Source organism: Bufo bufo, chromosome 8 (assembly GCF_905171765.1).
Source record: "Bufo bufo chromosome 8, aBufBuf1.1, whole genome shotgun sequence".
Classification (NCBI taxonomy): domain Eukaryota; kingdom Metazoa; phylum Chordata; class Amphibia; order Anura; family Bufonidae; genus Bufo; species Bufo bufo.
In genome coordinates, this window is record NC_053396.1 from 107,974,492 (window position 1) to 107,987,180 (window position 12,689).

The 12,689-nt window shown below is 45.3% G+C and overlaps 1 protein-coding gene across 1 annotated transcript in view; it reads right to left on the minus strand.

Moving 5' to 3' along the window:
- LOC120978079 (ankyrin repeat and SOCS box protein 12-like) overlaps positions 1 to 12,689 on the minus strand; it is an 80,096-nt gene that overhangs the window by 55,022 nt on the left and 12,385 nt on the right. Inside the window, exon 2 of the mRNA XM_040406314.1 lies at positions 11,276 to 12,103. Coding sequence (XP_040262248.1) covers positions 11,276 to 12,103 — 828 coding nt within the window. The remainder of the gene's footprint in view (positions 1 to 11,275; positions 12,104 to 12,689) is intronic.

The window sequence follows — 12,689 nt, forward strand, 5'->3', positions numbered from 1 at the left end:
GTGGCCTGTAGTTGCCCGATTCCTCCCTTCTACCTTTCTTGTGAATTGGCACAACATTTGCTAATTTCCAATCTTCTGGGACAACTCCTGTTACCAGTGATTGGTTAAATAAATCTGTTAATGGTTTTGCTTGTTCACCGCTAAGCTCTTTTAATAGCTTTGGGTGTATCCCATCAGGCCCCTGTGACTTATTTGTATTAATTTTAGACAGCTGACTTAGAACCTTTTCCTCTGTAAGGACACATGCAATTAGTCTTCCTCCCTAACTTTTCCTTCATTTTCTTTTGTAAAAACTGAGCAGAAGTATTCATTGAGGCAGTCAGCTAGTTCTTTATCTTCTTCCATATACCTTCCTTCTTTTGTTTCTATTTTCGGAATTCCTTGTTTTAATTTCCTTTTTTCATTTATGTATCTGAAGAATGTCTTATCACCTTTTATCACTGACTGAGCTAATTTCTCTTCTGCCTGTGCTTTAGAAGCTCTTATAACTTCCTTGGCCTCTCTCTGCCTAATCTTATAAATTTCCCTGTCATCTTCATTTTTTTTAATGTATAATTACTAAATGCTATCTTTTTGTTTTTAATGATTTTGGCCACTTCTGCTGAGTACCACAGTGGTCTCTTCCTTTTTCTGTTTTTACTGACAAGCCTAATACAATTATCTGTTGCCTTCAATAGTGCCACTTTTAAGTAGTCCCATTTCTCCAGGACTCCATTTAAACTGTTCCACTAATCTAATTTTAGAAAAGTCAGTTTTTCTAAAATCTAAAACTTTTGTTTTTGTGTGGTGTGACTCTGTACTTACAGTAAACCACACTGATTTGGTGATCACTAGATCCCAAGCTTTCCCCTTCAGTAATATCAGATACCAAATTCCCATTTGTGAATACTAAATCTAAAATGGCCTCCTTCCGGATTGGCTCCTCAACTTCTTGCTGTAGAGATAATCCCAGTAGGGAATTTAGAATATCTGTACTCCTGGCAGAAATACACCCCCCAGAGAGGCTGTACAGCATTATACTACGCTGTACAGCCTCAGTGCAGGGCTGATCGAGGTCTGTGAAAGACTCGACAGCTCCTGCACTTTCCCGACCTCGGTGGTCACATGACCACTGGGCCGGGACAGGAAGCGCATAGCTCGGTGAGCGCTGTGTATGCAGCGATCTAGAAGGCAGGGACACCTGGGAACTGTCCCTGCCTTCCCTCTGGGTTTCCCTGCTGTCACTGACAGCGGGCAACCCGCTCTGCATCTGCACGATTAGCGTGCAGCTGCGATCTCTGAATGGACGTTCCAGAACCCCCATTGATCAGCTGTTTGAGATCACACTGGCTCTCTTGCAGCTTTCCCTAGGCCGTGGGATGTAACAATTATTAGTCACATGGGCTAGGTGCAGGTCAGCCCAATTGAAGTGAATGGGGCTGAGCTGCAATACCAAGCACAGCCGTTATCAAATGGTTGGCGCTGTGCTTGGCAGGATGAGAGAAGGCCACGGCACTCACAGGAGCGCCGGTGCCTTCTCAGGGGGACCCGGATGTCAGACCCTGACGATCAGATACTGATGACCTATCCAAAGGATAGGCCATCAGAAGAAAAGTCTCAGAAAACCCTTTTAAATATGTAAAAAAAAACAGCTGCAAATGTTATAAAACAAAAAAAGTAAATAGTACTACAGTACCTCTGCTTTACCCTGGTGATCCAGCGCTGGTACTCTGTTGGTCCTTCAAATCTGTGTTTGCAGCATGTGACTGCTGCAGCCAATCAGCTGCCTCAGCGATCACATGCTCACCACTCAGCGATCACATGCTCACCGCACCGAGATGCCAGCACTACAGCCATCGATTGGCTGCAGCAGTCACATGCTGATTACTTGGAGAGAAAGACTGGGAAGACCATGGACAGCACTACACACAGCCCATAGCAGATGCAAATATACCATATGAGCAGCCACACAAGGGGCCCAAACGCATGTAAGTGACTGAATTAATGAATCTCATGGCTTCCAGCTGTTGCTGGATTGTTGGAGAGATATAAGGGGGCAGCACTTATTATTGGTGAGCAAAGGGGCATTTTGCTGTCTGTGACCTCCATTGCCCCATAGACAAGTCTGGAAGAAATGACCCCTTATACTCCTTCTATTCCTACCACAAACCCTGAATTGGTGCATGCTTAAATTGGATTTGTCATCATACTATGCTGCTCGAATATGTAAGGGGCGCATATAATGGGCACAGGTCTACTCGCCTAATAGTCCAAATAGCACAAAAAATACTTAGGCCTAGTTCACACGAACGTATGGCTTTTATAGTTTTTTGCGGTCCGTTTTTCACGGATCCGTTGTTCCGTTTTTGTGTTCCGTTGTGTTTCCGTTTCCTTTCCGTTTTTCCGTATGGCATATACAGTATACAGTAATTACATAGAAAAAATTGGGCTGGGCATAACATTTTCAATAGATGGTTCAGAAAAAACGGAACGGATACGGAAGACATACGGATGCATTTCCGTATGTGTTCCGTTTTTTTGCGGACCCATTGACTTTAATGGAGCCACGGAACGTGATTTGCGGCCAAATATAGGACATGTTCTATCTTTCAACGGAACGGAAAAACGGAAATACGGAAATGGAATGCATACGGAACACATTCCGTTTTTTTTGCGGAACCATTGAAATGAATGGTTACACAAAAAAACGGCCCGTACACCCGCGAAAAAAACGTTCGTGTGAACTAGGCCTTAGTCATTCGGCTAGTAAGAACAATCAAATAATATATAGTTTAGGTGTGCTTTGTATTCGGGAGGGGAACACTCCCCCTACCTCTCCTCGCTCCTCTCATCGGTAATTGATATCTGGCTTTTGTATATCTGTGTACACAGCAGTCCAGGAATGAGTACACTGAATGGAGAGCTGACTGATCCTCTTTAACCCCTTAAGGACCGGGCTCATTTTCCCCTTAAGGACCAGGCTATTTTTTGCAAATCTGACTAGTGTCACTTTATGTGTGAATAACTTTAAAACGCTTTTACTTATCCAGGCCATTGTGAGATTGTATTTTCGTCACATATTGTACTTTATGACACTGGTAAAATGGAGTAAAAAAAAAAATCATTTTTATTTATAAAAAAAATACCAAATTTACCAAAAATGGGGAGAAATTTGCAAATTTCCAAGTTTCAATTTCTCTACTTCTATAATACATAGTAATACCTGCAAAAATAGTTATTAATTTACATTCCCCATATGTCTACTTCATGTTTGGGTAAACAAACACAGTCAGCAGCACTACATACCCTGCCATGGGGCAAACATCCAATTCCCTTACATCCTACCAGCAGCACAGATAGGGTTAACTGCCTCTGTGGACTGGTAGGACCGGCGGAATTTTAATGAGCCCAAGAACCAATAAACGATCTTCAGCTCCCTGAAAGGGAGGAGATCACCCCCCAGCCCACCGTGTTTTTTTCTGTCCTCTGGACAGGTGGACTGGCGTGTCGCTCCCCCTCAGGGAGCTGAAGAGTGCTTAGGGGCTCTTTTCCTCCTTAAGCTTAGCTCGCCTTTTCTATGGATCTCAGTGCCTTTATTTTAGGCCTGATCACGGCGATTTCTGTCTGGGGTACCGTCGGGGACGGGGGTGTCCCCTCCCCTCTTCTATCATCTCTGTATACGGTGCTCCGTACCTCCGTTACCGCATGTGTGCGGCGCTATGGGCGCCGCCATTTTCCGGAAGTGACGCGCTCTAGGTGCGCTACGTCACTTCCGGTTTTCCGGAGCGATGCGGTGAGGTATAAAAACTCACCATTTCTTTTAAGCTAGCTCCCTATAAAGACATCCTGGACTCAGGATTAATCTGGGGAGACATTTTAGAATAAGTAGAGCCAGTATAGGCTCTGGTCTTTCTTTGGGGACCCGCCCAGTGGGCGGGGCTTCCTCCTTTTAAGCGCCCAGAGCCCATCAGTCTGTGCTCTGGTTGCGTTGCTTTCACAAGTTAGCTCCAGAGCTCCCTGTGCTTTGTGATATTCTTGCAGTATTGCTTTGCTTGGGTTTTGTTGTTCCTCTTCTTTCAGCTCTATTTCTTCTAGTGCTGGTGGGCCCCCCTAAGGTCTGGTTTTCTCCACCTCCTGATATTGTAGGTGTTATGACCTGTTTTGTTTCTTTCCATTACAGACTATGGCTTCCCCTAAGGAACTGGATCAGCGGAAGGCTGGGGCCAAGAGGAAGCATTTGGCATGTTACGAATGTAACACACCCTTAGATGACAGCTGTCCTTACTCCAGATGTGAGAGTTGTCGCATGGCATCCACGGAACCCACGATGCAGGACATGTTCCAGTGGACAAAGACATACGTGGATGATTCCATTAAGGGAGTAGTTCGGCTGCTTAATGAGAGGCTACCAGGTCCCTCTCAGACTCCCATGGAGGTGGTCGCACTGGTCGAAAGACCTACCCCCTGTTCTGTGGGGTCTTCTTCTTCTGAGGAAGAAGAATCTACTTTTTGCTTTTTCCCTCCAGAAAAGACGCAGAAGTTACTCAAGTCCATCAGGTCGGGGGACCAGGATGTTGACATGGGGGAGTCCTCCGATCCCGCCGGTCGGACACAGCGTGTCTTTAGAGCGGATGAGACCCTCCTCTCTGTGATGCGCACAGAGTGGAAAAAGCCTGAGAAGGGTCCAGTGCTCACCAGAAAATTCAGACTCATGTACCCGATGGCTAAACCCTTGGTGGAATCGTGGGGTTCCGTTCCCAAGGTGGACATGGCTATAGCCAAGTTGTCCCGGCGCACTCTAGTCCCTGCAGACGATGGGTCTAGTCTGCAGGACCCTCTAGACCGGAGGGCAGAGTGCACCCTTAGGAGGAGTTACGCGGCGGCCGCTGCCTCCGCATCAACTTCAATTGCGGCCACAGAGGTAGCCGCCTATCTACGCTCCAAGCTCAATCAAATCCAGAGCGTATCAAGAGACGACATCCTGGCAGCCTTCAAGTCAGCCAATCTGGCTATGGACTTTCTAGTCGATTCCTCCCAGATGCAGCTGAAGCTGGCCGCCAAGACTATGGCCCTAGTTTCAGCTGCCCGCAGACCACTTTGGCTGAAACCGTGGATCGCGGATAACGCATCCAAGTTTAACCTTTGTGGGCTCCCCTTCGAACCGGATAGGCTATTCGGGTCCGAATTGGACAAGATAATGGAGGGGCTCTCCGATAAAAAGGGGAAGAGCCTCCCCCAGCAGCCCTTTCGGGGACGCCCCAGGCAGGAGAAGAAGGGCGGAGGTCGTCCAGGGCAGCAGTCTAGGCGCAGAGATTGGGGGAGACCGTCTCGTAAATATTCGAGACGCTCCCGCAAACCCACCAGGGAGGCAAAACCCTCCTGACTATGGGCCTCTTCGAGGCTCTTGGATAAGCCCTGCTGCCCCTGCAGTATCCCCCCTAGATTTTCCCGTACCCCTCCCCCAGATTCCCGTGGGGGGTCGTCTTACCCATTTCAAAGACTCTTGGAGCCGGTTGATTGCAGACCCCTGGGTCCAGGACATAGTTTCCGTCGGGTACCGGGTAGATCTTATCTCTCTCCCCCCAGAGAGATTCATCGCCACACGAAACTTCGGGTCTGCCAAACAAGTGGTCCTAGAATCTTACATTCAGGACTATATTTCCAAGGGAGCCCTAGAGGAGGTACCAGCAGGGGAGAGGGGCCTAGGGATTTATTCACCAGTGTTCCTGGTTCCCAAAAAGACGGGAGATCTCCGGATGATCATCGACTTGAGATTTCTCAATCGATTTATAAGGAAAACAAGGTTTCGCATGGAAACCATAAGGTCAGTCAGCCATATCCTCAACCCTGGGGACGTCATGGCTACTCTGGACCTCAAGGATGCGTATCTTCACATTCCGATCCATTCCGCGTCCCGGAAACTCCTCAGGATCACGGTCCAGATTTCAGGGGTTTACAGGCACTTTCAGTTCGCCGCGCTTCCCTTCGGAATCTCTTCTGCCCCCCTTATCTTCACCAAGGTGGTGGTGTCGGTGGTGGCAGCTTTGAAACTTCAAGGACTGACTATTATTCCTTATCTGGACGATTGGCTTTTCATAGCCTCTTCAGTTCCGATCCTTACCCACCATCTTCAGGTCGCAATCTTTTTTCTCTTCCGCCTAGGCTGGATTATCAACTGGCAGAAGTCGAATGTGAGCCCATCGACTTCAATCCATTACTTAGGATTCGTGGTCGACTCTGTGGAGATGTCCCTCCGGTTGACTCCAGAAAGGAGAGCGCGGATTCAGGATCTGGCAAAGGTCCTTTATGTCCCTCGTCGAGTCTCTATCCGGACTCTCATGAAGATGCTGGGGCTCATGTCAGTGGCTGCGGATGCAGTCCCTTGGGCGCTATGGCACCTCCGTCCTCTTCAGTCGGAGGTCTTACACCTATGGAACGGCAGCCCTGCGGGGCTAGATTCCCTGTGCTCCCTGTCCGGTCAAACCCGGAATTCCCTCAGATGGTGGTTTCAGCTACCACCAGGGAAGTCTATGACCCAACCAGCTTGGGTCATATTGACTACAGACGCGTCCCTTGTAGGCTGGGGCGCTCACCTGGACGGATCCCCAATTCAGGGATCTTGGTCTCTTCTGGAGCGGCGTCTTTCCTCCAATCTTCGCGAGATGCGAGCTATCCGGCTAGCCCTCCTTCACTTTGCCCCTCAGATCCGGGGCAAAGCAGTGAAAGTCCAGTCAGACAATATGACTGCAGTTCTCTATATAAACAAACAGGGAGGCACAAGATCATTGCCCCTTCTGTCAGAGATCGGGGTAATTCTTCGGTGGGCAGAGACGAACCTTTCCCATCTATCTGCCGTTCATATTCGAGGCTCCCTCAATATGATAGCGGACCGCTTAAGTCGAGGATTACCGACCATGGAGTGGTCTCTGCATCCGGAGATCTTCAGGCAGCTAGTTCACAGATGGGGTATGCCAGAAGTGGATCTCATGGCAACCAGGTTCAACGCCAAGGTGCTGAGGTTCTGTTCCCTTTACAGGGAAGACAACCCCCTGGCGATAGATGCTCTGTCAATACCGTGGAGGTTCAGGCTGGCTTACATCTTCCCTCCGTTTTCCATGATACCGAGGGTATTGATGAAAATCCGTCAGGATCAGGCCTCGGTAATAGCCATCATACCGTTTTGGCCCAGAAGATCCTGGTTTACCCAGCTCATTCAGATGAGTCGGGGACAATACTGGAGACTCCCCCCGGAGCAGACCCTGGTGTCGTGGGACACTCACCTCTGCCCAGATCTGCACAGGTTCAACCTGACAGCCTGGAGGTTGATCAGTCCCTTCCCAACATAGAAGGGCTTTCCGAGTCGGTCCTGAGAACTTTGTCGCATTCCTGAGCAGAGTCTACAAAGAAGGCCTACTCCAGGATCATGAGAATCTTCGTGGCATGGTGTGATTCCAGACAGGTGGCGTCCGCAGATCCGCCCCTTCCTGCGTTACTTCAATTTCTTCAAGATGGATTAGATAGAGGCCTATCTCCAGCTACCTTGAAGGTACAGGTTTATGCCATCTCGGCCTGTCTCAACAGGCCACATTCTCGGGACCCACTCATTAAACGCTTCCTGAAGGGAGCTGAAAGACTAAAGCCTACTATACTGAAACCTATCCCCCAGTGGGATCTTTCAGTAGTGCTCAGGGGGCTAGCATCTCCCCCCTTCGAGCCCTTGGAGGAGGTAAATTTCAAATTTTTGACTCTAAAGATGGTCTTTCTTCTGGCTATAGCTTCAGCCAAAAGAATTTCTGAATTGCAGGCTTTCTCTGCAATTCACCCGTACATTATTTTCCTACAGGATAGAGTACTCCTGAAGTTTTTACCCTACTTCAGGCCTAAGGTGCCTACTTTCCAGAATATCAATCAGGTAATCTCTTTACCAGTTTTGTTTACAGCCTCCTCCTCTGATACTCCAGCTAGAGACCCGCTGGATATTTCAAGATGCCTCCAGATCTATGTGGATAGATCTAGAGAGTTCAGGATAGAGGAGAATCTTCTTATCCTGTTTGCCGGTAAGTCTAAAGGCCGTAAAGCGTCTAAAGCCACCATTAGTCGCTGGATCAAGGAGGCCATTATGGAAGCTTTCGTCTCCCAATCCTTAGATCCTCCTGAGTTTGTGAGAGCCCATTCTACTAGGGCGGTCTCCACCTCGGTTGCGGAGAGAAGACTCCTCCCCTTAGAGTTGATCTGTAAGGCGGCCTCCTGGAGCTCTGAGTCAACCTTCATCTCCCATTATAGGATAGATGCTAGGATGGCAGAGTTTTCGGCTTTTGGGCAGACTGTTCTTAGTTCTGCCAGGCATGAGGACCCTCCCTAGGGGATTCTTCTTGCTATCTCCCCATCTGTGCTGCTGGTAGGACGTAAGGGAATCGTTAATTTCTAACGATAATTTGTTTTCCCTTAGTCCTAACAGCAGCACACAAATATCCCACCCTAGATACATTATGCTTGTTAAAAACACGGTGGGCTGGGGGGTGATCTCCTCCCTTTCAGGGAGCTGAAGATCGTTTATTGGTTCTTGGGCTCATTAAAATTCCGCCGGTCCTACCAGTCCACAGGGGCAGTTAACCCCATCTGTGCTGCTGTTAGGACTAAGGGAAAACAAATTATCGTTAGAAATTAACGATTCTTTCGGTACCAAAATTAGTGGTCCAAGTGTGGTGCTCGCAGATTGGGGTCCAGGCCAAGGGTCCCTTGATGCAATAGTAGTTTATAGAGATCCACAGCACTCTTCCATTATCAAAATCCTTTTCTTTATTTAGACAAGCAGCATACAATTACAGTGACGTTTCGACTTAAACAAGTCTTGTTTAAGTCGAAACGTCGCTGTAATTGTATGCTGCTTGTCTAAATAAAGAAAAGGATTATGATAATGGAAGAGTGCTGTGGATCTCTATAAACTACTATTACTTCATGTTTGGATCATTTTGGGAATGTCATTTTATTTTTTGGGGACGTTACAAGGATTAGAAGTTTAGAAGCAAATCTTAAAATTTTTCAGAAATTTTCCAAAACCCACTTTTTAAGGACCAATTCAGGTCTGAAGACACTTTGTGAGGCTTACATAATAGAAACAACCCAAAAATGACCCTATTTTAGAAACTACATCCCTCAAGGTATTTAAAACTGATTTTACAAACTTTGTTTACCTTTTAGCTGTTCCATAAGAGTTATTGGCAAATGGAGATAAAATTTTATGACTTTCAAATTTTTGGTAAATTTCCATTTTAATCAATTTTTTCCAGTGACAAAGCAAGGGTTAGCAGCCAAACAAAACTCAATGTTTATTGCCCTGATTCTGTAGTATATAGAAACACCCCATATGTGGTTGTAAACTACTGTACGGGCACACGGCAGGGCGCAGAAGGAAAGGAACACCATTTGGTTTTTGGAATGCAGATTTTGCTGGACTGGTTTATTTACACCATGTCCCATTTGAAGCCCCCCCTGATGCACCCCTAGAGTAGAAACTCCAAAAAAGTGACCCCATTTTGGAAACTACGGGATACGGTGGCAGTTTTGTTGGGACTATTTTTAGGGTACATATGATTTTTGTGAGGCAAGGATTAGACTATGACCAGTCACACTGTGGACATATATATATATATATATATTTATTTTTTATATAAAAAGGTTTATTTTTTTTTATATATATATATATATATATATATATATATATATATATATATATATAAACGAAAAAGAAAGAAGCAGCACACAAAATAAACGGGTGCAAAAAAAATCCTCCTAGGGACCTGCGACCAAGATCCCAAGTTAAATAAAAAGCAAAAGAAGGCAGCACTCCAGATGATGATGAAAAAAGTGGACGGTTTATTCACTCATTCAGCGACGTTTCAGGTCTCTCATTGGAGCCTTTTTCCAGCTGAAAAAGGCTCCAATGAGAGAGCTGAAACGTCGCTGAATGAGTGAATAAACCGTCCACTTTTTTCATCATCATCTGGAGTGCTGCCTTCTTTTGCTTTTTATATATATATATATATATATATATATATGCCCTTTTGATAGGGTATTCTATAATATGTACAGTGCTTTCTGGTGGATATGTACCCCTCTATATATGTATTTTGTCCCATATTTTAACTTGTTTTTATTTAACTTTTTTAATTTTGAGGTACATATGGTTTTATGATCGATTTTTATTCTATTTTGGGAGGCAGATGACCAAAAAACAGTTTTTTCTGTGAGTGAGTACAAATATGCACAGTAATAGAACTTTTTATGTCGCCATATTCTGAGATCTATGATATTTTTATTTTTATATTTAAGCTGTAAGTAGTGTTCTGAAGTAAATACAGTATGTGCTTTTAAGGGGTCCAGAACGTATGCCATAATTGTGGTTTCTAGAGGTTATGGCATTACTGTATGTGTGGGAAAAAACACATTAAAGGGGTTTTCAGAGTTATATAAAAAAATCCCCCCATCCAGCAATTGTCATAAAATAATAAAAGAATGTATATTGACTGATTTTATCCTCCGCCATTTCCAGATCTGACATTCCAATGCTCCCTGCCGGGCTTTGTTGGTTAGGCTGCAGAGATGACGTTCCTGTATACTCCATGTGAATGCTGAGGCCAGTGATTGGCTGCAGTGTATATGGGCATGTCATTGCTGCAGCCAAGAAGTTAGGTTCGGAGCATTGGCAGCGGAAGTGGCAGCAGATAAAGTAGGTAGGTAGACGTTACTGACTGGGGGGTGGATTTTTTAAATAAGGCCTCTTTCTGTGTCTGCTGTGTTTGCCCAACGTTTCCATCAGGAGAATTTCCTGACCAAAACCTCAGACACATGCATTTAACGGATTTCACAGTATAATGAATACCCGGTGAATACATTAATCGTACACTACATACACAATGTGAAAACAGCCCAAGTCACTCAACCCATTTAAAGGGCATCTGTCAGCAGATTTCTATCTATGAAAATTGATGACCTATTACATGGGAACTTGGCAGCTGAAGGCATCTGTGTTGATCCCATGTTCATATGTGCCTGCATTGCTGAGAAAAGTGTGTTTTAATATATGCAAATAAGAGCAGTTTAAGCCTGTTTAAAGGTCAACCATTGACTTAGGATAGGATAGCTACCTTAAATCTGGTGATACCAGAGACTGAGCTTTCTTTTCTCTTTGGAAAGAGAGCTAATTTGTGTAGCATTGCACATGGACAGTTATATATGTTTCCGGATATAAATATGTAGCAGTTCCGAGATTCTTTACCTCAACTTCAACAATTACCTTTTTCTGTTGCCAGAAGTTCCATTGCCTCATGATTGGGGAATGACGTAGAAATATGGATATCAGGCAAATAGACATTGGCTCCAAAATCAACAAGTAATTTCACAAATGATGTCCTACATCCATGCTTGAGGCACACATCTAGTACTGTTTTAGGGCATTGTATCCTTTTCAGAAGTTTCTCATCAGTGCAGTTGTAGTCTGGGTCAGCCCCATAAAGAAGCAGGATTCTAAAACACTCCAAGTGCCCATAGACAGCTGAGAGGTACAATGGTCCTGTAGTTGTTGCAATATTTGTAGTCCAGTTGGGTAACTTGCATTTGACATTAGGTTCTGCGCCATAATCTAACAGTTCTCGTAAGATACTAGTATTGCCTTCCCTGGCAGCATTCAGTACTGGAGTACAGTTGTTATATATGCTTCCTGAAGGACAAGCTCCAGCTTTCAGTAATTCTTTGACACAGTCAAAATGGCCACCACTAACTGCAGTAAATAAGGGTGTTTGGGCTTTCAGATCCAAGATGTCCACTTCTTCCCCATTAGCAAGGAGAATCTTTAAGCATTCTAAAGAGCCTTTGGAGGCAGCCAAGTGAAGAGGGGTCACTGAAACACCCCAACCACTGTTGACCAATTTCTTATATTTGTCTTCTGAAAGTAGACTTGATAAATATTCAGGGTTATCCATTGTCACCGCCAGATGTATTTCACGGCGCTCTTCAGCTGCCCCCTCATCTTCTTCTCTTTTTCTTAGGATGGAAAACATCTTTGTGATACTCATGACATTCTTCAGACATCTACATCTGTTTGCCATTTTCAGCACAAACCAATCTTAGATGTTAAAGCTGTAAAAGCAGAGCAGAAACAGAATGTGAATATTTGGAGCTAAATTACTCAACATTACAGTTTCTCAGGATATCATGTTTTCATTCACTACACATATAAAAGTTGTATTCCCATTCTATCAACAGGATATACTGTAATTGTCTCATAGATGCAGGTCCCACCTTGTACCCCATCCTGCCTGTTGAATGTGCCACTGTGAATGAAGGGGTGGTTGCACTTTAATGGCTCTCTAAATTCACTTCTATGGGACTCAGTAAATGCAACCAGCTCTGTATTCAGAGTGGTGAATTCAACAGGCTTGATGGGGTCGGAAAACCCCTTCTCTGGAGACAAATGCTAGTGCCAGAGATCGGAACCCGCGCACCCCATCAAGGTATCTCAGTTGGCGCGGGACCTACCGCTAAACCTACCTATAGTGTGTGAACACTGTCTAATAGGTGCTAAGGTCCGACTCACAGCCAAGCTTCCACAAACCTCCAAAGTAAGATCACAAATACAATGGGAGGAGGGAGGAGGCTGTGAGCCCCACCTATAACAGGCTAGTGTGACACAGGCTATCAGGTGCACCAGA